The sequence below is a fragment of the Passer domesticus genome, chromosome 1, assembly GCF_036417665.1.
Source record: "Passer domesticus isolate bPasDom1 chromosome 1, bPasDom1.hap1, whole genome shotgun sequence".
Lineage (NCBI taxonomy): Eukaryota > Metazoa > Chordata > Aves > Passeriformes > Passeridae > Passer > Passer domesticus.
In genome coordinates, this window is record NC_087474.1 from 42,302,333 (window position 1) to 42,326,995 (window position 24,663).

The window sequence follows — 24,663 nt, forward strand, 5'->3', positions numbered from 1 at the left end:
TCTGAATATTTGGAAAATTTTTAGATTTGCTGGTCTTTAAATCATCCCTGAAAGGCAGCATGGCTTCATCTTTATCATCACTGCCTACCAGAGCTCCCAGTTCTATATATGTGACAACTAGGAAATCAGAAGAAAAACAACAAATTTTTCAGAAAACTAGGGAAAAATGTGATTAAAGTCTTCCTTCTTGCTATTCATTTCTGTTAACCACTCCTTCTAAGAACTTCTTTTTTCCTCTCATGCTTTGTCTCTGTAGTTACTGAAAAAATACCAGGTGGTAGAATGCTTAGGGGAAAAAAAACTGTGTCCTTCAAATAAAATATTTCTCTTGGAAATTTAATTTTGGTTAAAAAAGGTAATTTTTCCTTGGATAAACACTTTGAAACTTGCTACTTTCTTTCTAACATCAAGTAGTAGATGATTCCCATAAGGACACTTAGATTTACACCCTCTGTATCTCTTTTTCCAGCCATTTCACAATAGGTAGTTCTTCACTCAGTGGCACCCATAAAATAATTGAAATTTTTACTTCTTTTAAAATGCAAAGAGGAAAATTATAAAATATTATAGTTTAAATTTTTGTTATGTTTCTAATTCTCATTTAGAAGAACTCACTTTATGTCTAAGCTGCACATGGCCATGTCAGAAGATGATTAATTTAACAACTTCATAGTCCCTTTGTGCTTCTCCAGAAGGATTGTGCAGAACTTTCATGAGCACATCCCCTAGTTCATTTCTTAAATGTCTGTTCTGAGTGTCTCTTTCAACCTAGTTTAGAAGAGATGGACAAAAGATTCCACTGTCTTTCTGAACAATGAATCTTTAGAGCTTGAAAATGCATATATCATCTATACCTGAGCAAAGGATGGTGATTCTCTTTGACTGAAACTTCTAAAGTTGAAGGGTTTGTCTTGCACAGGGAAAAAAAAAAAGCACCTCAAACCCCCAAACCAATCTGACTGAGCTTAGATTATTATAAAGAAGTTATTTTATTTTTTCTAATCATATGGGTATTGTCCTGAGCTGCAGAGGGTCACAGAGCCCTTGATCTCCTTTGTCGTAGAATTTCTCATTCAGGATGATGTAGCTCAGGGAAACATATCTGTGTTTTTCAAAAATCTCTCCTACTGATGATGCTTCAGCTCCTTATGTTTTCTTCCTTTCTGTTTTCTCCTTTTGTGATAACTGATGAAGAGAGCTGCCCAGCCCTGTGCACCAGCTCCTCTTGTCAGCTCCTAAGTTTCTGCTTGGATTGTTTAGCGTGTATGTTAAATATGTGTGCATAGACAAATAGATCTGAGGAGATTCTGAACTGTTTGTGAGGAATCAAACAGCCACAGCATTATAAAATAATTTAGGTTGGAAGGAACCCCTGGCAGCCTAGTCCAATTCCCTCAATGGCTCCAAGCCGTTCTTTTCAGATCAGGCTATTTAGGGGTGTCTGACCAAATTTTGAACACCTCCAAGGGTTGATTGAGCTCTTGTATATTCTATTCTTTAAGCCCTGTTCCAGTATTTGATCACACTCCTTTTCTTTTCTTTTCATTATATCAAATTGGACTTTAGGATGTTCCAGATGTTTGTTGTGTCTTGTCCTATGTCAGCTCTGTGAAGAGACAGGCTCCATCTTCCTTTTTTCCTCTGATCAGATAGGCATAGACAGCAGCAAGGTTTCCCCTTTACCTTCCCTTCTCAGGGCTGAAGGGACTCTGCTCTCCCAGTCCCTTCTTGCACCCAGGCAATGCCCAGCCTGGGTGCCACTGTGGATCTGCTCCCGTAGGTAACACCTGCTCATATGGGATCAAACTGGTGTTTGCTGATGCATTTCCACAGAAAGGAAAGGATCAAGGGTACCTATGTGGTACTGGTGGGGTCCTGCCAGGACCTTTGTCCTGGTCCTGTCTCTCAATTTTCTGAGTTCTCTGTGTCAGTCTGTGGTAGCAGAGGTGTAGTAACACTGCTTTCTGGTGTCCAGATTCATGTCACCATCTCGGGAGTCCATTATGTGTCCATTATGACAGTGTGTGTCAGAGCAGATGAGTGATTTGCTCCTCACTTTCCTCTGTGTGATGCTGTGCAGATTGAAGAGTGTAACAATATGAAACTGGAGCAATTTTTTTTCTTTAAGGTAGGAATGTGGTAGCTGAGAAAATGTGCCTTTTGCCAGAGATGCGATGAAGACTTTCGATCAAAGAAGTACAGTAGTCCTTGAGAGTAGTGTGACTCTATTACTGTGAATACAAATAGTGAAAATTTACATATGTTGCACCATTCTGTTTTCTTATTTACTTTTCCTGTTTTTTTTTTTCCCTTTTAATAAAAGTGGCCTTACTTATTGTCTTCTGCATGCTCTGGGATGTGGGAATACTACATCAATGCAACAATGACAAGTATGAGTTTGAGGCAGAAGAAAATTAAAGATATTTATCAAAGTATTTTCATCTCTTTGGAGAAAATTGTTGTTGCTGAGTTACCATGCTACCTGAAACATGCTCTTGGTGGGTTTAAGGAAAATATTACAACTATCACATTCCTCTGTTTTCTGTTTAGCTTGTCTTCTTGGGAAATAACCATGCTTTTATGATTTTTTAGATAATGGATTCATTCCACTATTAGCGTAATGTTACTGTATAGAAAGATCTCTAAAGAGGAATGGTTTTATTCAAAGCTTGTTTTCTTTTGAATATCTAATAACAAGTATCAAGTGTCTCAATGCTATGCCTAAACCATCTAGCAATACCAAAGCAACAGCTGAGTTTGTTTTGAATTCAGTGCTTTGTAAGCAAATAAAAGCTGTTGTGACTGGCCTTGGTGCAATACACACAGCTGGATAAAGCACAAGGTGCTTTCAGTGACCATCTAAGAGATATGGGGGCGTGAGGGAGCAGAAACAGCTCTACAGACCCTTCCTTGTGCTCCCTATGGAGAATGTGAGAATGCTGCATCAGAGATGCTCAGCTGGATGCCAGTCCAGCTGTCAAAACAGAGGCAGGGTCCCCTGGGTTCTGCAGCAGCAGTTTTGTTTCCTCTTTCAGCACAATAGTCTTGGCATTGCCCTCACTAACACCACTTCTTTACCCAAGTACCTCCCAGGCACAAATAGGCTAAATATTTATTTTATTTATCAAAACGAAGGAGAGAGTCAAGGTCCTGTCACCAGAGTCCATGCTAGGATTTGCAGTGGTCAAATAGAGGTCAAACAGCCTAGCCCAAAGACCAACATTTTTATTAAAAATACTTCTATGAAAACACAAACCAAAGAACTTTCTTCCATGCTACATTACTAAGTGTGCAACTTAACTAGTAATGTTTAGGAATGGGAGCAGTAAGCAGTCTTTTGTCACCTGGTTTGTGGAAATTGGAGGTGTATATGAAATCATATGGAATTATGGGAAAACTCAGGTAGCAAATATTCTAGTGAATGGACTGCAGACATGGAAATGGAAGCTTGTGGGGCCTGAACTCCCCTGACAGCGCCTGCCCTGAGCTGAAAATACCAACTCACTCAAGCTGTCTGCACTTGGACTATACTAGGCCAGCACAGGTATAGCTTGCCAGGCTGATTTATGGTGTCTGCTGTGCCAAATCCCCCTGATCTGTTCTTGAAATTTGTCTGATCCTGGGTCTCAGCTCAATAAGCTGTTCTGTACTGAGACAATTATTCAGAGAACCAGAGAATGTCTTGTGCATCTGTAATACATGGAGGACTGGGAGCTGGCTCTACTTTGGTAAGATTCAAAGAATTGTTATATGAAAACAGTTTAAATAAATGTGTAAGTGCTTTGAAGGCTCCTTCTTTAAAGATGCCAGCCATAAAACCAAAAAGTTTTAAGAACTTTTATTGGGTAAATGCCAAATTCCCCTGCACTGGACATACTGTCTTCTTTCAGAAATGCCACTTGGAATTGGTTTCTGAATTGGGGCCAGTAAACTTGTATACCCTGGGACATCTCCAGCATCTGAACTAGCATTTCAAATTGTATTACTAAACTCGGATTAACTGACTCTCTATGAACAGCTGTCAAACCAACTTCACAAATGGTGAGGTGAATAATGCCAACAAGGATGCAAAGGCTGGCATGGCAGTGGAATACAGCCACTGCCAGCCTCTCTGCATAGTTCAGGGGCATCACCAGTTTTCTGTGGTGATGGGCTGCTCACAAAGTATAGAGCTTACAGTAGGCAGATCAGGCATTTTAAAGTTCCAGTGATGAGTAAAAAGTCTGATTTTGATACCTTGTTTTGTTGGAAAGAGGAGGTTTGCATTTTTTAGTACAGCAATAAACAAGTGCAGAATGTGGGAGAAGATGACTCAGAAAACACCAGCGTAGTCTGATGTTTGTATTACAACATAATAAATGGGCTCTTTTATATGTATTTGAATGCACATAGACAGAATGCAGATGAACCTGATGAAATTATCCTAATCACTGGGATGACTGCCTCTCTGCAAGAAAGAAAAAATTATCACCTCACATGGAAAAGGAGATGTATCTTAATTTTGTGGCATTCTTTCCACAGAGAAAGGATGATATTTAAGATTCTCTTTTTAATAAAGTGCTGGACTTCTTATCAAATGGCACTTTGTAGAACTCAAGCAATTAAATGCTTTCTTTGTGAGAAAATGTTTTTGGGTTGGGGGTGTTCTTCTGGAAACTCAGGTCTTGATCTAGTGTTTGTTTGATTGTTTTCTCAAATTAAGAAAGGTGAAAAATAGAAACAGGAAGGATTAGGATTAGAAATTGTGACAGTGGAGCATGGGGCTTTTATGCATCTTCCATTAATATCTTAAAACAGAAACCTGAGTGAAAATGTGTCAGCATTTTGGAGCTAAATCAGGTTTATAAAGAAAGAAAGTATTTTTGAAATTACTTTGGAGACAATAGATAGTAGACCTTATATCTCAACAGGAGAGCTTAACCATCTAATTCTGCAGATAGCTACACTATTTTTTCTGAGTTCTCTTTCTTTCACCTTAAAGATTAGAATTATTGCTCCTGCCCAAACTCAAGTGTATTTTATATGGATTTTAATTGCGTACCCCTGTTTAAATCCTTTTGGGTTTTTATCCATGTAAAACAATTTAAAAATCGATTAATAATTTTAATCTAATATTGTTTGAACTTCATTTATTTAAATGCAGTAAAATTTAAGATAGTTCTTATTTCTCTAAAGGGGCAGACTTAATTGAGGAGAGTGATTGAAATTAGCATTAGCTAAAATTATGACAATGACAATGATGATTTATAACAGCTGAACATTAAATATTTTTTGTCTTCAACTAACATTTCTTGTACTAATATCTCCCTGAAGGAGATGCAATCAGACTTCAAGCTGTTTCACTGATTCTTTCATACAGAGTCTGGGATGCCAAAGGATTTCACCCACTGCAGAGTGGCTGGAGTGTCTTTCAAGCTGTGATGAATGTGTTGAGTTTTAATGCCAATTATTGTACTTCATGGGCTCATTGGCCATATTAATATTGCACTCACTGCTATTACTAAAACTTGTGATGGCAATAAATTGAGAGAGCATGACACCAAAGTATGCATAGCTTGATTTTATACCAGTTTCTTTTATTTTATTGTAGTTTTTCTTCAATAAATTTTTGGAAAATATATAGATTTAAGTTCTCATATATTTTAAAAATATACATGATATATATTATTTTCCATTTTAACTTAGCAGTTAGTATTTACCACAAGTTATATGTGTTAGAGAAAACAAAACTGAGTTATAATTTCGACTCACAAAAGCTGGATTCAATTCATTACTGGCCCTGCTTTGACTTAATGATGCCATAAGGTCACTTCCAGCCTGATTTATTGTATAGTTTAGAGATTTTAGTGCAATATCAATATAGATCCCTTAGGTTCATTAATTCACACATGATGAGGATTTGCACTTTGCCAGAGACAGCTTTAATACTGCTTATCATATCACTAAAGACAAACATTTTACTCTGAGAACCCATCCTTTGCTTTCAATTACAGAACGCATTGCTATTGATATAACACTGGGGCTATAAAGCTCATTTATATCTTTTTCAGATCACTCTTTTTTTTTCTCTATATATGCTATAAACTCATTATTGCCTTTAGAGATCCCTGAAGACCCAGAAATTGCAGAAGAATATTATAAAGATGAGTTTGAATCCTGTTCAGAAGACAGTGAAGAGGAGGAAGATGCAGAATTGTCATGGACAGTCTCTAAGACAAATCACGAGGTACATGTGACCTATGAGAACCATGTATACACTTGATGCTTATTTTCCATGAGAAAACTGAGTTCCTTCCCAGAATTTGTCCTACTGGCATTGCTGTTTTTTTTTTTTTTTTTTTTTTTTTTTTTTTTTTAAGGAGAGTGTGTATATATCAATACCATGAATTAATTATATGTGTATTATAAGATATTGATGAGAAAGATTTTTGCATTCCTTCAAGTTTAAAGGTAATACTGCCATGAATGCCTTAAGGTAGATCATTGTCAGAAACAATTCTTGTGACTCTAAAACACTCAGAGTGGAATCCTCTCAAATGCCAGCTATGATTTGAAAGAAATTAAAGCTGAAGGTATACTTCAAGCATAAGATCTAAGTTCCAGCTCTAATTCCAAAGGCAAAGATAGTCAGCTCTAGTTCCTGCCTATATTAGACGTATTTTCTAGGACAATGTGATGAATGGTGAGCCTAAACAGCTGCAAAACAGCTGCAGATCAGCAAATCTGTAGACTTTCCCACCTCACAGAAAGTGTCAGTGAAGAGGAAACTTATTGTTGAAAGGCTTAAAGTAGCTTTATCAGTTAAGGCTGCCACAAGAAAGTCAGGGATTGCAGTGTGAAGGTTGAAGATTATTGCAAAAGGCACCTAATTTAGATCTGATCAGAATGAGCTGAGATGAATCTTGTCTCCAGTGATCAAGTCTCAGTGAAATCAATAAACTTAAGTGCCTGAGGCAGTTCTGAAAGTGGATCTTTCTAAGGCATTCAGGAACTATTAATTTCTCCCACGGGCCTCCAGTTTCAAGCATGGCCTGCAGTGCCTCTGAATGGTACTGTCTGGTTCTGCCTAGGAACAGTAACTTTATTCTGTGATCATGTGCAAAGTTTGCAGAACAGCATGTGATGTCTTCTGCATTTCAGGGAACTGGCCAAGAAGACTAATACTCTTCACTAAATTATAAATAACTTGTGTTTTTTGAAAAATTTGAGCTAATAGCTTCTTTGAGATGTAGTTTTTAAGGTAAAAATAAAGTGTGAGAAATCAGAACTCTACTTCTACCACAGCAGCAGGGGATCCTGAAATTGTCCCACAAGTAAAACTTGAAGTTTACTCAGAAACAGCTCCATTCAATCTAGACATGTCCTCCTAATTGTCAAATTAAATACACAGGATACCTTAGAATTCAGGAGCAGTTTGTGCAATAGTTGTCTAAAGAAATTGTTATTCAGTTGTAAAACAGTGGATTATCTTAGACAATACCTTTTTTAAGTTTGCTGCATTTATGCTTACCCATAGCACATAGAAACCATTGCACAGAAAGTCTACCACAAGGTACTCTTGAAAACGAAATTACTGCTCCTTTTCATCAGACAATTTCTCATTTTTAGAATGCCTTTTGAAATTTTCGTTCAACTTTCATTCATGGTATCATTAAGTGTCAATCAGTAGTGGTTTTGAGCAGGCAGACTGCTGCTTAGAATTAATGAAGGGCAGAAGACAAAAATAGATTTCTCAGTAATGCAGAATAAATTAGGTGTTGGCATTCAGATGTGAGCTGCAACAGTCCCTCATGTTGGACTGACTAAAAATCTCATAATAAGAACCAGCATGGTGGGCTGGAAGAGCCATCCCACTGGCACCCCATTGTCTCTGTCACCTTAAGATATTCAATAAGTGTGTTTTTGGATATTGACACAATTACCCTTTCTATTTTTTGGGAAGTGAAAATAAGAAATTTTTGCTTTCTTAAGTGAAAAATTCTGCAGTAAATCCGAGGAGAAAGCAAACTCAACATACCAGTGCAAATCTGAACATCTTTGTCTGAACCCAACAAACAGAAAGGCAGTACTGTGAGGGGAAGTAAGCAAGCATTATTAGGGAGTAAACATCTAATGCAGGGTGGATGGAATATGCAGAGAGGTCCCTCTTTGGTGATTATAAAGGGATTTACAGTTATTAACATGCACACAACGTCTTCCTTTGGATATCAATAGTTATGTGAAATGAATCCCACTCAAAGGTAGGTGGGATCATGCTCAGTATTAATAATAAGCTTCAAATCCTACCAGAATAGCAAAGGTTTACTTCTGCAGTCATTTACTTAATACCAAAACTCCTACTTCTATGATGGGATTCATACTCTTAAATCCTTTCTTCAAAGATACCTTAAACTAAGCTTTTGGAGGTGTGTGGTAAAAAGAAATCATTCTACTGCAACACAGTAAGGTAGTTTCTGCAAATCTCTTAGATTTCCAATCCCAAGATTGCTTTACTAGTTACTTCTGTGCAGAAAGTGCAGAAATGCTTCATCTGGTGGTGCTCTCTGGTGACCCCAATATTTCAAACAAGGATTAAAAACATTTCCAATGCTCATGCAGTAGCATGGGGTCAGAAAAGTCATCTTTATGAACAATATATTAAGGTGGAAGATGTAGAAAGGGATATGAACTATTTATTCAAGCTACATTAGGCTCCCACAGATGCCAAGACAGACTGAGAAGTAGCAGCCTCACATGGGATGTAAGACCATTTATGAAGGTAGAATTAGGCACTGAAACACTTTAATTTTGAAGGTTTAGGATGGGAGCTGAGACACTTTTTTTTCTCATGTTGGTACCTTTCAGTACAGCCAATCTGATTTCAGATGCATTTTCCAGCACTGGAGTTTAGTGTCCTTTGTACCTTTCTTTTGGAGCAGAATGCACATTGACAGATTTCAAGCAGCAATTGGCCAATTACTTTTCCACACCTCCACCTTTTCAAGCCAGTTCTTTTCTACATGTATTTTTAATAGGAGAACCAGCTTCTAATTAGGGGAAAATCATAAAAGATAATGACAAACTGTTTTAAAAAACATTGTAATGTGTGATGCTTAACAGAGGTTTCATCTTGAATAGTTAGTGTGTAATGAAGCTTCCATTGGTTTTGATTTAGCTGAGATGTGGGTGGATGCTCTTTACTGCAGTTCATCACCATGCTCTTAGTGATTTTTCTCAGTGACCATAATAACAAATGCACCCTCTCCACTATGACAAAGTCCACTACTGTGATACAGTAGGTTCCTATTTTCAAATTCCAAGTTGCTCCTGAGATTGTCAAGCCAGGCAATCAGCTGACATAAATTATCATAGCTCCAGCAGCTCTGAGTGGCCTGTGTGCTGTGACCCCTAAGATGCTCAACTGGATTCCTAACATATGTTTTGGCATGGCTTGTGGCTGTTAGAAATGGGGATGTTTGTTCTGAATCTGCAATGTGCAAGCATTCACCCACACTGGCCCTTATGCATGGGAGTGCCTCTCTTCTGGGCATCTGTCACAGTCCCTTGACAATTCTGTAGGGCTTTGCTTTCTCTGAAAAAAAAAAAAAAGAAAAAAAAAGAGAGAGAAAGATTAACGAAATATATTAAATGAAACAGCTAAATCCTCTTCCAGTGCTAAACCCAAGTGGGGAAAAGACAGGAGTGATGAAGAGGTGAAAATACATCTTTTGCCTTACAGCATAAAGAGAAGAAACCAGCTTTGTTTTCATAATTGGAATAAATATGATGTCCTGTTGTGAGAAGTCAAAAGTTTGGGAATTACAGGCTTTATCCCATTAAAAAAAATGTTTAAGAAAGGTTTTATTAAAGCAACAGTGTTGTATATACTTATTTACTATATTTTGTCTATCTGTCTGTAGATTTGTGGTTAACTGTTAGTGATAATAAAAATAAAAATAATTATGGAGTAATATTAGCAGAAAATCAATATAACTTTTTAGTTTTGAATGAAAAAGATTTAATGAAATCTTTTTAATGAAGTCCTAATGGTTCTTTTTTTTTTTTTAGAAGTACAGAGAAATTATATCTGTAATACTATCTTAATTCAATATTCAGTATGTACTGTGTATATTAACATAATGAATGCATTTCCTAGTATTTCCTGGCTGCAGAACTGGAAATCCTTGTGCTGACTTGATCTAATCAGGACCCCACAGGCTGCTCCAAAAGGGCAAAGAAGCTCCTTTGAACCTATGAGCTTGTGGGTTTCCTGTTGTAATGGCCAGCCAAGGACCTGATTCCTGCCTTGCAAACCTCAGCTAAAGCAGGAGAGCCTGTTTCAAATATAAGCCCATACAACAACTTGGAGTGAAAGAATAGTTAGTTTATGCTCATCCATAACAGCTCCCACTTGCACCAGAAGGTCCCTAACCAGCTGGAAGTCATTGCCAACAATTATTGTCCTGTTTAGGTGCACTGGCAGTTCCTAAGTTGAGAAATTTGCAATGGGTGTTTTAGTAAGATCACAGAAGAATATAAAACAGATTGTCCATTGTAGAAGTGGAGGTCAGTAGTGTTTGTTTTTATTCCATTGTTTTCAGTCTTAAAGGCATAGAGTGCTAACTATTTTTTAAAAATACGGGTTTTTGACATAGTTTTTGGCAAGGTTGAGATTTTGACTGTCAGTTTTAAATAGTCAGGAAATGCTGTGTTGTTAAATGTGATATGGCAGCAGCTTCTACACACTCAGAGTCCAAGTTTTTCTTGGACTGTCATAAAATTGTGATGTACTTCCTGGACAACAATCATTACTTAATGGCCAGAACTTTAAATTTCATCCGTGTACACAAACAGCATTTCATATTAAAATGGCAAAACTGTCAGCCATCTGTTTGGTAGCAGAACACTTGAAATATAAAAATGTTAAAATCTCTTCTTAATTAAAATTTTTCAGTTAGTTGCTGTTACTAGACATGTAAGTAGATGCAATCACATGAAAGATAAGTATTAATTTGCTGTGGACAGCTATCATAAGCATAAAACATTTTGGCATATTTAAAAAGTATATACTTGCTTTTTTCGATGTGATATTGTTTTAGATATTCCAGGACTAACTGATGATAAAATGCTGGTATATTTTCACAGACTGCACACCACTCTCCACAGTAAATATATCTCCTTTAAATTCCATGCACAGTTGTTCTAAACACTTGTGTTCTGCAAGGAATCTGACTTAAATTGTTGTTTGGTTATTACATCATTCCAAAGTCTAGTATTTTAGGAGAAGAAAACATAGAAAATGTCCTGGGCAATGTAATTTCTTTATAGTCTAGTCTTGACTCTTACTGGTGTGATATCCTCTGTGTTTGTGGGATGGTACCTCTGGGACCTAGTGTTTGTATTTAGGTTTGTGCTCACACTAATGCTATTCCTATTTCATTTGTTCACAGGACAGTGATATGGAGGCAATGGTTGAGTATTTGGAGAATGTCCTGGATAGCAGCTCATTCAGTAAGCTGATGCATCTTCTTTAGAGAGCAGCAGTTGTTAGCAGTCTGTATGCATCACTGTCGAACTATTTCCATTTTGCAACAAAATAACTCAAAAAATGTGATCACTTTGAAAATTACTTCCTTAATCTACTAAAAAGAAGGATAACTATACCAAAAGAAAAGGCATAAATAGTTAAATGCTTTTGTTGAAAATAATAGAACCATAAAGCATGATAGTCAGAAGTATAGAATGTTATTAAAAAAACTTCTAGAAACTTGGCTACTGTCATTTTTTCTTCAGAGGAAAATATTTGAGGATGTGTAAGCTATTTTATAGTTTTTAATCCTGGTAACAATAAGAGAAAATGAATTAAAATATTTAATATTTTTAAAATTATTATCAAGGTTTGGATAATAATTTATGTAACAGTATCTCATTACAGGTACAAAGAAAACAGTGAGAATTTAAGTTAGTAATTCAGTCCTAAAATCTCTGGCAAAATATTGTATATAAATTTACAGTTTGAAAACCTGGGTTGTTGTGGTCTACTTAAAAGCTAAAAAGAAAACTTATGTGAACGAAATCTGTTTCCTGTGGCTGCCATAGTCACTGTCCTCAGAGGCCACCGGGGGGGACTGTGCCAGCAGCAGCCTGAGAGTGAGCTGCATGAAAGGCCAGCTGGGTTCCCAAAGGCTCCCACGGGAGCTGCAGCCTCCCTGAGCTGCTTCGTTTGCACTCGTGCAGTTGGGATAAACCTGACTTGGGATTATCTAAAACCACAACACAGGAGACTCCTAGGAAGTTCTGCTTCCAGAGATTCTTCCAGTGCTGAGCTCTGGTTCACCCCTGCTTGTGAGCGTGGGCAGATGGGAAGTGAGAGCCAAAGAAGGATAAAAGGGAATAATCAAAGTTGTTGCCATCATAGTCTTGTAGCCACTGGTCACCTTCTGGGTCCCATGCCAGGAGACTCTCAGGACTGAAGGAAGGAACATTTACATCCAGTTTCTCTTCACACTTACAGAGAACCCCCTGTCTCCAAATTCTGCACTCATTTGTGCATTTGCAGCATCACTGTCTGCAATGGGTTTGCAGAAGTTAAAATTAAAAAAAATTTGCTCTGTGCTTCAATATCCCTTCATTTAATTAAAGAAAGGAATTGCCTTGAAGGTTGGTGAGAACAAACAAGAATATTAGCCTAAGACAAACAGTGGTGTTTTAAAAACAATATTAAAAACTGCCTTATCTTAATCTTCTCCATTCAGTATTAGAGACAAGAGGATGACTTTTTAAAAATTGTAATATTAAAGAATTAAATTGTACTTTTATCACAAAAAATTTTCCAACAAGTTGGTGCTGAAACTTACAGGCTTTTTCCAAATGAGGTAGTAATTAGGTATGATTTCCTCCAAAGAAATATATGTGATGATAATAAGAGACAAATCTCCAGGTTCCCTTTTGTCTTTGTATGCCCAGTATCACTTAGAAAGTTTAAACTTTCATTATTTTAAGTTCTTCCAAAATCAAGCTATAAACCTGCAGTTGGGGTCATTTTTATGAGTTTGGTAATGTTCATTTATGCCTTGCATATTCTTCACTGGGTTCCGTATTGCCATTACATCAAAATTTTCTGTATATAGTGCATTTTATATAGGTTAGGTACTTGCTGTCTTTTTCACCCTAGAGGTAGTTGTGTCCCCTTCCAGATCTGCATTTCTTTAACTAACCACTAGCACATTGGTTTTAGCCATGGCATTACCAGTATTAGCCAGAGCCTCCCTTTTTGCCATCCCATGCCTGTAGTCCTTTACATCTCATCTTTTCTTCCCACTTTTCAAGGCATCTGCTGTTGTACCAGATCTGTACTTCTTTATATTAATTTAATTTAGTTATAAATATGTCTTTCTACACAGAATACTACTAATCCATCTAAAAAAGCAGGTTGTATGTTACAAGAATAACTGGAAATAAAACAGCCCACTACATAGTAATTCAAAGAACTGCTGCTATAGTTTAAGCAATTAAATCAAAATTTCTGTCAGACAAGATCAGACAAAGCCTGAAGCCTTGCAGACTCGGTTCCAGATGTGGGGCCTGGGACAAGCAGTGGCAGTACAACATTGCTGGGCTACAGAGCTGTAACAGAATTATAATGGCTACTCCTGAAAACAGTATGGATTTCATGGCAATAATAGGGCAATAGAAGCAGGAATCTGGCCAGGACAGAATTTCTTGTAGCATCTTTCATTGTTAAAGTATTACAAAATGAATCATTTCAAGTGGTTGTTAGAGAACAACCAGGAAGAAAAAACACTAGACTTTTTTTTTTTTTTATGTCAGCAAAGGCTGTGATAAAAAGGTTGCAATCAATATATATTGTTTTCCAACAGGTGGAATTTGTTTAGTATAAACCTCAGTGTTTATAAAAGGACTTGGGAGGTAGCTGAATTTTCTCCTCAAGAAGTCCCAGAATCACTCCAAGTAAAAGAGCTTTTGTGGTACACAATTGCTTTTGTGTTGTCTATAAAGGTCCATGTGGAGTGTGTTTGAAATAAGCTAGGCTGTGCTGGTAAATTGAAAAATTGGGAAGATCCCAGAAAAAAATTGCAAAAGATAAGGGAGTTGGAAAAACTCATTTTAAAATTTACTAAATTTGCTTGGCATTAAGGAAGGGAAGGTTAGGGGCAGTTGGATCACTTTGTGTTGTTTATGAATCTAGAAAACACATCTGTTTCTAATCTTTTATATCTCGTACAAAAAAGCATTGTAGGATCTCATATGTAGCAGTGAAGGATAAAGAAAAGAAATCTGAAATACAAACATAAGTTTGTGATTCAGTGGAGATAACAGCTTCACAACACATCATGGCTTATGAAGAGATGCAGTAGATGTGTATCACCTACTCTTTAGTCATTAGCAGAAATGTTTGTAGGAATGCCTTTGGACCATAATTTATGAAAACTCTTACCAGGTAATGCACTTGTGAATAAATTCCTTTCTCTACAGATTCTCAGTGCAAACCTCCAACTGGTGCTCTGTCACCTGAGAGGACAAAGATCTTTTGCCCTTTGCCCTGTGCTCTTTCTGCAATACTGGGTTAGACACTGAGAGACATTGAAATACATTTAGAAAGCCACAATACCTGGTTTTGAAAAGACAGTGCTCTTGTTGCTTCAATTGATGGATCAAGAATGATATATTGGATAAAAAAAATGCAAATAATTATCTGGTAACTTTTTGAAGAAGCATAGCTCCTTGTTGTGTGTTGATATGTGGGTACACAAACTGCCTGAAGCTGTGTGCAAAATACATTATTAATCAAATAACTGCTTCTAAGAAAATACCTTTGATGTAGAAGTTGGTATGGTTATGAATCACCCCAGCAAAATTTGTTGAGGTGTGCTGTAGTACCAATGTATCAAGCTCTTAGCAGTCTTCACTGAGAACTCATTTTTTTAATGACTAACCACATCTTTGCAGCATCCTACAATATTCAGTCTGTGCTGCCTTGCAGTAGCCAAAAAATCGTATTAAATGGACAGAAAGATAGAGAGTTTGCACATAGACACAAACAAACAAACAAACAAAAAAAAAACAAATTAAAAAAAAACCAAAAAAACCCAAAAAAACAAAAAAAAAAACCACCAAAACCCAAAACAACCAAAACCCAAAACAAACATGAAGGATGTCTTTAATAATGAAATGTCACAGGAGAAGGAAATATTGTAGTAATAAATATACTGAATTCACTAAACAGAATATGCTGAGCTCTTACTACAGTGATATATCCTGTAATAATAATAGTAATGCCAGAATTTATCTGGTGCCTGTGGTTAAATATACTCCTTTTTAAGAGACTGCAAGGTTTATATTTTCCTTATGCCACTGGTGCTCAGGGCATCAATTTTTAATTGGTTTCAAAGCACCAAAGCCCTAGATCTGGACCTTAATACTGTGCCAGCTGAGAGAGGAGCCCAGTGAGTCACAAGCACTGCTTTGCACAGCACCTGGGGTTTCCTCAGAGCTGTCCTGAGGATAGCTGAATTTTCCAGTGCTGCTGAGGGAGTTGAATGCTTACAGACTCCATGTAAAACATGTGGGTGTGCATGTGCACTGTTACAGTAAACAATCAGGAAATGGTTTTTGCATTAATGGGTGAAATAATTGGTTGTCAGTAGGAACTAGGCTTGTAATTTTTCATATTTTAAACTACATTAACTATTACCTGAGTTATACTTGGGCACCAGATAACTCCTAGCCATTAGGTGTAAAATAAGTTAGGAAAATGTTTTTAAATGTGCAATTGTTTGTCCATCCTGCTAACAGGATCAGGAATCCATTTCTTCTGTGCTTCCAAGCTTCTGAATCCAGCAGACATTCACTGTGAGTGATTCAGTAGGAACACTCACAATGGAAAGTTTTAATGTCAGTATTCAAATGGATGTGATCAGGGTCTAGGATCGTGTAAGGCATAGAAGCTTAACTTTTGGGAGAGCCATGATTACACATTCCAGGGAAGCATTTGGTGTTCTCTGGGGGTGTCTATACCAGCTCACAGAGGGAGGGGAGATGCAAGCTGCCTCTGGCTGCATGTGATCCCTGCAAATGCAATCTAAACTAAGCCAAACCCCAGCTGAGTCCAAGCTAAAAACCCCTGGTAGGAAGGGAATGTGTGCTCAGTTAGACAAGACATTGTGTTAACATGTTTGACTCTTGGCTTTTTCCTATCCCATGCAAAGACCTCCCATGCCTGTTCAGAACTTGGGTCCTGTGTGGCACAGCCCACACATTTGCACCCTGCTACCTCTCCTTTTCTTGGGAAGTGATATCCTAGTGCCAAACAATTTGCAAATAGAGGCTAAAATAGCTGCTTTGTTCAGCTTAACAAATTGAAAGCTGAAATAAGATCTCTTTTTCCAATTATGAAGAAATGAAAGGTGTATGCAGAAGGGAAGGGGAAAACTGTGTAAGCCAAGGGAAAGGACTGGCACAGGAGGAAAATGAGCATGAACTGCTTGATAAAAAAATTTTATGAGGAAATAAGGGGGGAGATTTTAGCCACTTGCTCCCAGTGAGGCTTGGAAATTGTCTTTCAATGGGAGCAGTTAGGGCAAAAAGTACATAAATTTCTTAGGAAAACCACTTGTATGATGGGATGACTACATGAAATTGCAGCATATTTGAGCTGATAACCCTGACAGTCCTCTGTGATTCAGCATTTCTGTGTTCCTGTGGATGAGTGCCTCGGTGGTACGTGAGCCCTAGGTCCTGAAATATTGCTCCCAAGGCCTGCAAACAGAAAGAGTGAGCATGTCTGTTTATGCATATGTATATTTCTTACAATATATATGTATTTACATATACATGTATGTTTATATATATATATATTCATACATAAAAAGAGTACCTTTATCAGAAGGAGGAACTGATGTTGTAAGATAAATACTTCCAGTTTACAGTAAAGATCAAGCTCAAGGAGAGTCTTGCCTGTTAGGAAGAATGTTCTTGCTCTTAAAGATAAGTAAAAAACAATGGAAGAAAATATATATTGTCTAAACAAATTTTATTTTGTTGGCTGTTTATCCATCCCAGAACTTCCTCAAGTGATTTTCCTTTCTATTGTAATTCCTTGTGTATTCCTTGTTATTACAGTTCTGATGCCTTTAAGCTATAAACCTGCTTGTCCCCCAGAAAGGAGTTGCCCTTAATGTACATTTAATAATCTAATTCATCTTTAATTAATGTGGCACTGCCTTGTGAGAAACAGGAATAGTCTTCCTCCTTCTGACTGCCCTTGATTCTGCAATAGAGCTGAGGGGATGAAGGTGAATAAGGTTGTGTGTCTGTGCATTGATTTGTAGGCTCGAGGACTGTCACCAGAGTGTCTCCAGGGGTGCCCCAGGGACTCAGAGCTCTCAACAGCACAATGGCTGAGACCAGGCTGAAACGCATGAGGGAGTAAGTAGCATATTTATGTGCTACCAATGTGCAGGCAAAGAATATGGATTTGGAAAACTGCAAAGCACAGCAAATAAAACCCAAAAATCCCATCAACAAAAAGAAGTGGATGGTAAGATGTTTAGAGACTTGCCTACTTGCCTCCAGAGAGGATGAAAGCTGACCCTCAGTTCTGACTGTTTTCTTGTAAGCCGCACAATCACTGACATCCTTCCAGGATCCAGTTTACCTTCTCTGCTGTCAGTGTCATTCTGAATTTCCCTTTCTTTATTAGCACAGCCCATGCCCATAAATCACCTGCAGATGTACACATTACCACCATGTTTGCTCCCTCACCTGCACTTCATTCTTGCCTGGAATGAAAAGTAAGTAGGTTTGTTTCCCATGGTGATATGATGTTTTAAACCAAACAAAATTGCTGCTGTTGGCTGGGATTTTCAAATGAGACAGTGAGCAGTTCCCTTTGAAACTCATTGTCTACTTGTTTTCAGCATTGCTGAAATCCCAGCTTTATTTATAAAGGTTTCAGTGTCTTAATAAAATGAAGATCTGTCCTTCCTTTCTAGAATGTACTGGTTAATATATCTTGAGCCTGTATCTTGTCTCAGTAATTTCTGGCCTTCCAAGATTGATTGCATCCTCTTTTAGGTGTTGATCTGATAATCATAGTGATGTGTATTATTTCTGAGATCAAATATTCTTTACAACGTTGCAAGATTCAACTGCTCTCAGAATGTAAACTCTTTAAAAAAGGGCAATTTTTCCTCCTGTGTAGGTGGACAGTACCAATAATGTGCTGGATGTTGTTTGAATACAAATAAGTTCAAACAGTAGATGCTAAGAGTTATTTAAGTGAGCTCTCTGAAGAAAATGAGTACAATTCCAACAGCATTGATAGCAATCACTGAAACAAATCACCATGTACTTCAGCAAAATACCAATCACATTTACTCCTGATAGAAGTTGTTTGGTTTTATAGTATTTCAAGATGCGACAGCTCCCAAGGTTTCACTTCATGGCTTAGCCCTTACTGTGCAATCAGTCCCAGGTCTCACAGCCTTCCACTTGTACTGCTTTCCATTCTCTTTCCATGGAAACTACTTATAAAAATAAATTAATGCATTATGTTGTCCCAGCTTCTTACAAGGTGAGATTTTTAGTCAAAATGCCCACTAAACTTAGAGATTTCACCTGGTGTTCTCATGGTTTCTGGATAGAACTTAAAATATTTGGACTTCATGGTCATTGCTTTTAGGGCTGAAGTACGATTAGATCACTTCTTTCAAATTCTGTTTTTCCAGTGCTGTTTCATGGTTTTCATGGTTTGTTGTGACTCACATTACTGTCCTTTCTCCAAAACATAGCATGACTTTTTCATTTTCTGAGTACGTTAAGGTGAGAAAGGACTTAATTGCTTGGAAAGTAAAGTGTTAAGGAACAAGTCAGTGAGCACAGTACTCGGCATGTGCATAGTCAAGGAGATCCCTGCCAATCCATGACCAATCTGCACACAGGGCAAGGTGAGGTTTGCAGTGGTGGGAAGGAAGCACATCTGGCTATGAATCAGTACATAAAGCCACAGCTTCTTTGCCCATCCTTCAGCAAACTTCGTATGATGTGGTTTTTGAATGTTATCCACATAACAGTGCCACATAAGCAAGGCTAATATAATTTAGACTTGTGCTATTCAGTTTTACTTGGATAGGTGCAGACTTTTGGGGGGGAGGGAGTGGTCTTCCATATGACAGCTTCTGATAAAGGAGACAATGTGGGGGATTTGTCTTACTGAGACAAACTGAGTAGCTGGAGTTCCTAAAAGGAAAGAGAAGAGCAGAGCTGGGGTGATCATGTGGAGGTGCACTGAAATCTGTTTGGGTGTCAAGTCACTCTAGAAAGAGGACTATGAAGGTTTAGGATTTGCACCATTTTCAGATGTTAGGAGCAATAGGTTCTCATGAGGGAGACTCCTGTGCGATGAGCTGCTCATAAAGAAACTTTGTGCCCATGTATTACAGATGATGTTGCTGGCAGAAAATGTCAGTGGCTCTGATAAGGTGGTAGATTCATCTAAAATAACACAGGGTCTAACAGTGAAAGCACCTTTTAGCCATTTCCAATTGACAAGTGGATAATGCTGGCTTACAAACCACTGTAGCAAGGCAGTCACTTGACAAGATGTTATGTGCTCATTGCTTGAGTTACTGCAGCATGACTCACTAAATGCCTTCTTTGACTTGCTGTGTATCAGAGCATCAATTTAGGAGGTTTCCACTGTATTCTTATGGCAGACTTGACAAGGATACTCCTGTGAGAGCAAAGCTGTGCTAAAAATCTTTATGGGAATATAGAAGGAAGCCACTGATATTCTTGAATGTCGTAGGTAGGAGTACTTGGTCTCCTCCTATTTTAAGTGAAAAGAAATGGCTTTTTTATCACTACAACCCCTAAATATTTCCCCTGACATTTTCTTTCCAATTACCATTGCACATTCTGTTCCAGTTGATTGCATCCAGTATCAATATGAATCTCTGTCCTCTCAGTAAGTCATGATAAAATCACCAACTCCAGTGACAACAGTTTCTAGTTTGTTATATTTGGAATCAGAATTCATTATGAAGTTTATAAGACCAGAGATTTAACTTTACCTTTCAAGCAGAGTTAATTGTCTCCACAAAAATTTCCACTTCAGTGCTACGCATTTCAATATTGGGATCTGCAGTGTTGATAAGAAATCTCCATTTTTTGAACTAGCTCCCACCAAGGTTATTGTTATGCTCCTTCCCAGCCCCGTGTGCCAGCAGTGACAACTCAACCAAATATAGAAATTGGAACTGTGAGACTCTTATTCCTTATACTAGGTTTTGAAACTGAGGAATCATGTTAGATGTAGGAAATGGGAGGAGCCATTTCCTGATGTCTTCTGTCCTGGCCACCATCAAATTCTCCTGGTGGTTCCCATCCTTGGTGGCTCGAGGTAACTTGGTGCATGCCGAGTCTGAGAAGCGTTACTGCCACATTGCTGTCCAGAGCCAAGTTATCTTCATGGAGAGATCCATAAAGACAAACTGTTCAGACTGTTCCACTGATGTTCCCCTATAGAGACTTTCCAGCTGTGCATCTCAGAAGAGAACCACACTGTTCTTCAGAAGCAACTCCTCAAGCCAAAGCTCTTTTCCCCCGTCAGATTAAATTCTACTAGCACCTATTAATTTTTTTCCCCCCGAGGTCCATACAAAAAACTTGGTACAGATAATTTTGTGCTCCTTTGTAGAGATATCCATGAATATCTACAATGAGTCATTTTAATAGCCATGAACTTTAATATGCACTTTAGAATTCAATAAAATGTATGGCACTAGAAGGAAAAGGCTTTTATGCCCCAAATTTTAAGTAAATTAAAATCCTTTAGCCCAGCAGTAAGCACCTCTTAGTCAGTCCCCAAAGTGTTACGCACAGCAGCATACCACGATCAGGAAAAAGACTTCATCATCCCCTGCTGAGTGTAAGTAAAGCAGTCTTTCAGAAGCCATGAAGAAAAAGCATTGGGTGATATTTTTGTTCTGCTCCTGTGAATGCTCATAACACTATTGGTTTAGACTCATGAGCAGTATGTATATATGCGCTTGTGATGCTGCCATCAAATGCATTGTTTATCTTAAAAATTCAGATATAAAGGTCATTTTGAGGTAATTCAGTAGGTACTGGATGTTCTTTGAGATAAGTAGTCCTAAAATGCTAGAAGTATAGAAGACTTTTTGTACATTTATTTTTGCAATAAAAAAAATTCCAGTAAAGAAAGTATTTACTTGATGTAGTATTTCAATTTATGCAGAATGGACCTTTCTGAACCAACTGAAACTGGTTTTATTATTGATGTCATTGAGGGCAGCTTTAGTGAAGATAAAAGCAACAAATACAGAAAAGCTAATTGTTTTTTAAGATTTTGATTTAAAAACTTATCAGTGACCTTTTGATTGCCATTGACTGTCATGTTGACAGTGTCATGACGTAAATGAGCTTGAGGAATAAAATGTCTTCTCACAGACAAAAGACATACTTGGTAAGGAAGTTTATTGACCCTGTCTGAGCTACCACTTTTTTGCAGTTGAATAGAGTACTCTTGAGGGTATTGATCCTGAAATGTTTTTGAGAATTGAATTTCCTCTTACACATACCAGTGTTCTGTCCAAAACTCCATTTTCAGGTAATAATTTCTGTCTGGTGATCCCAAGCAATCTTACAGCATGGCTATAGTTTTCTGCATCTCATGAGCTAAGCCAAAATTTTATTTACATATCCATCTTCCTTGTCCCAGTTTCTCACACTTCATTTTTAAAGGCCAGTCTCAAATGAGTCTACTGAGTTTATTATGGAAAAAATTAAATATCTTAGTCCATGAGTTTCTCTTTCTTTTACTGAAAATCCATTTTAAGATAATTGCACCATTTATACTTTTCAATACTTTCCAGGCCCAAATTTGAAGTATCTTGGGTTTGCAGTTTGCTTTACAAGCGAGAGTACAGCAAACTCGGCAGGAACACTGAAAGATTGAAGCCTGCCTGTGTGTGGCCAAGCTGAGATATTGGTTCTTGGCTTCTGTCAGGGAGAAGTGAGTGAGTGCTCCTGGCTCAGGAGTCATTGCTGCCCCCAGGCAGCAACTGAAAATGGGAATGGGGAAATCCTTCTCTTGCCGAAGAAGAAATTAAGGTGAGTGAGACAGTGCCTTCTGCCAAGAAGCATAGGAGTCCTCTGAAACAGAAGCAGCAGAAACCCCTCAAGGCCAAAATTAGAGTTGATTGTTTGATTCCTCAGGCATTTTCCCTGGGACTTCCTTCAGCTTTTTCCCACTGTCCATACTCCTCCCCTTTCCATGACAAAAATGAGGTGCTTCTCTTGTTGGCACTTTGTCTCTTATGCTGCTCCTCTCCATCCTGCATCTGAGGATGGGAAGAGCACGTCACCTGCCAGCACCATATTTTCAGTAATTCTTAGCAGCTTTACATTTGCTAGGGTGCACTTTGAAATGAATAATGAGAACAAACTCAGTAGTTAGAGTGAGTGAGTACTGGGGCACAATTAAAGTTTGATGCATTTTTTTGGGATGCTCATCTTTTGCCCGTTTTGCACATTACTTGAATTACTATTACCTCATATTATTATTACCTCAGGTCAAAACAATGTGCTATATTTTCTGAATTTACTTAGATATGTAAAGAAAACAGATTTTTTCAGCTTCTCTGCTGAGCTGTATGTCATAGATCCATGAGTCATTCTGTTATTCTGAATTTTTAAGGACTATTTTTTTAAAGTGGACATTAACATTATGATTGCTTCAGCCTAGAGAGTTTTTATGCACTTTGAAAATTGCATTTCAGTAGAAAAACAACTAAAATTTTAAGTATAGACTCATTGATTTGAAAATGTCAAGTGGCCCCAAATACTGAAAACATTCAGAGCATTATACTTTTTTTGTTTTGCACACAAAGCATAGCTTGCCTAGTTTCTCGTGCTGAGCATGCATAATGCATAAATTGAGCTGTTCAGATTTCCAGCACCTTGATTTTGTCAATAGTTTGCAAATGCAGAAACGCTTTCATGCAGCATTAATGATATAGTCTGTTTTCAATATGGAACCACTCGGATAATTTTGACAGTGTTTACTAGAATAGCATTGCATCCTTGGAAAGTTTGCTTGAGAGAAATGTAGGTAGGGAGTTTTCCAAGAGGTTTGACACAGGAATGGCCAGAGCTCTCTTTTGAAAGATATTAAATGTTTGCTTTGTAGAAAAAAATTAAGTACTAGACTTCTATCTATGTATTTAAATGCCTAAACAACTCTGTGAAGCTTATTTTTATGCAGGCTCAGAAGAAACTGAATGCATAAATATTTCTAGGCCTTTCTAAAAATCATAGATCTACTGTCCATAGTTGGTAATTGCTGTTCTTTCTTTCTCTGTAGAATGGTGTCATCATGGAATTGTAGGGCTCTGCCAAAACGTGAATTTGCCTTAGTCACTGTTTTGTTCTAGGAACTTCTTAAAGAGCTACAGATATGAAAAGAGACCTGAAAGAAGTTGTGGATTTAATCCACCTAGCTTCAGACCCCATTGGGAGGATATAGATGTGAACTAAGCACAAATGGTTGATTTTCATAAAACTGTTTGCATGAAACCTTACACAAATGGGTTTGGGAGCCTTTTTGTGTATATATTAGTGTCTGTTTTATGTACATGTATATATACACTTAAATATTTGCCATAATTGGACATCTCATATCCTACAGCGGTTAGAGGGTTTTTTTAGATTTTAAAATGTCTTTTTGATTGGATTATTTAAGAGTATTTCTTACTTTTACTGTAACCTTGTATGGGTGTTTAGCATAGCTCAGAGCTTGAATTCTGCTTCACCTCCCTCTGTGGCTGTACAGTGCTCAAGCCCAGCTGGAAATTTTGTTACTGTGGTGTTTGTGATATTTCTATCAAGAATCGTCTATCTCTATACCAACTGATTTCATTAATCTCTCCACTGAAGCACCTTTGAAGCACTGACAAACCTTTTAATGAGACTGAATTATTGCTAACTCAGAAATGCATTGTTATATGTGGTAACACTTAAAAGAATATGGCTAAAGACAGTGCTTGGATTGAGAAAAAATATATATAGTAGTAGTATTCTGATTGTTTCATTGAAATGCATAAGTACCTTTTCATTTCCCTGACAAGTTAATTGTTGGTTTTAAAACTTTCATTTTGGTATGAAATCCTAGTCAGGAGAGACTCCCTCGCCGTATTAAGCCATGTAAAAAAACCCCAGCATTAACTCTGTATTACCACACAGCTGAACAAAGGAGAATGCAGTTATATTCTTAAATTCTTACAAGATCTGCATATAATGATTTACTTTCAGAAGTAACTACTGTATCCTCACATGCCCACATTCAAGAAGTAGCTGTGTATTGTGCTGCTCTTCAGAGACCCCTGTCTAAAACAAATGCATTGATAAACAAAGCAAATAGCATCAGGTATGTGTTAAGTGTGCCAGGAATTCCTTCTTGATCTTGATCAGTGATGCTGAAGAAATTAAACTGATGACTTTTCAAAGATTCTTTGAACGACATGGCACTGTTAAAAATCAGAATGTTGTTTAAAATAATTATAGAAAGACTAGGAAATCTCAGACTGTGTATAAAGCTCAGGGAAGTGTATTTCAGGTCATTCTTCGTGGCCACAGTGAAAC

The 24,663-nt window shown here is 37.6% G+C and overlaps 1 protein-coding gene across 10 annotated transcripts in view; it reads left to right on the plus strand.

Moving 5' to 3' along the window:
* The window catches only part of NEK11 (NIMA related kinase 11), an 81,738-nt gene that overhangs the window by 50,120 nt on the left and 6,955 nt on the right, over positions 1-24,663 (plus strand). For 8 of the 10 annotated variants that reach the window (XM_064415993.1, XM_064416001.1, XM_064416006.1 and 5 more), the window contains 2 exons: positions 6,102-6,226; positions 11,430-11,490. In XM_064415993.1, the coding sequence (XP_064272063.1) occupies positions 6,102-6,226; positions 11,430-11,490 (186 nt within the window). Of the gene's footprint in view, positions 1-6,101; positions 6,227-11,429; positions 11,491-17,330; positions 17,428-24,663 lie in introns of all 10 variants that reach the window. The other 2 variants (XM_064416005.1, XM_064416009.1) reach the window with 1 other exon arrangement.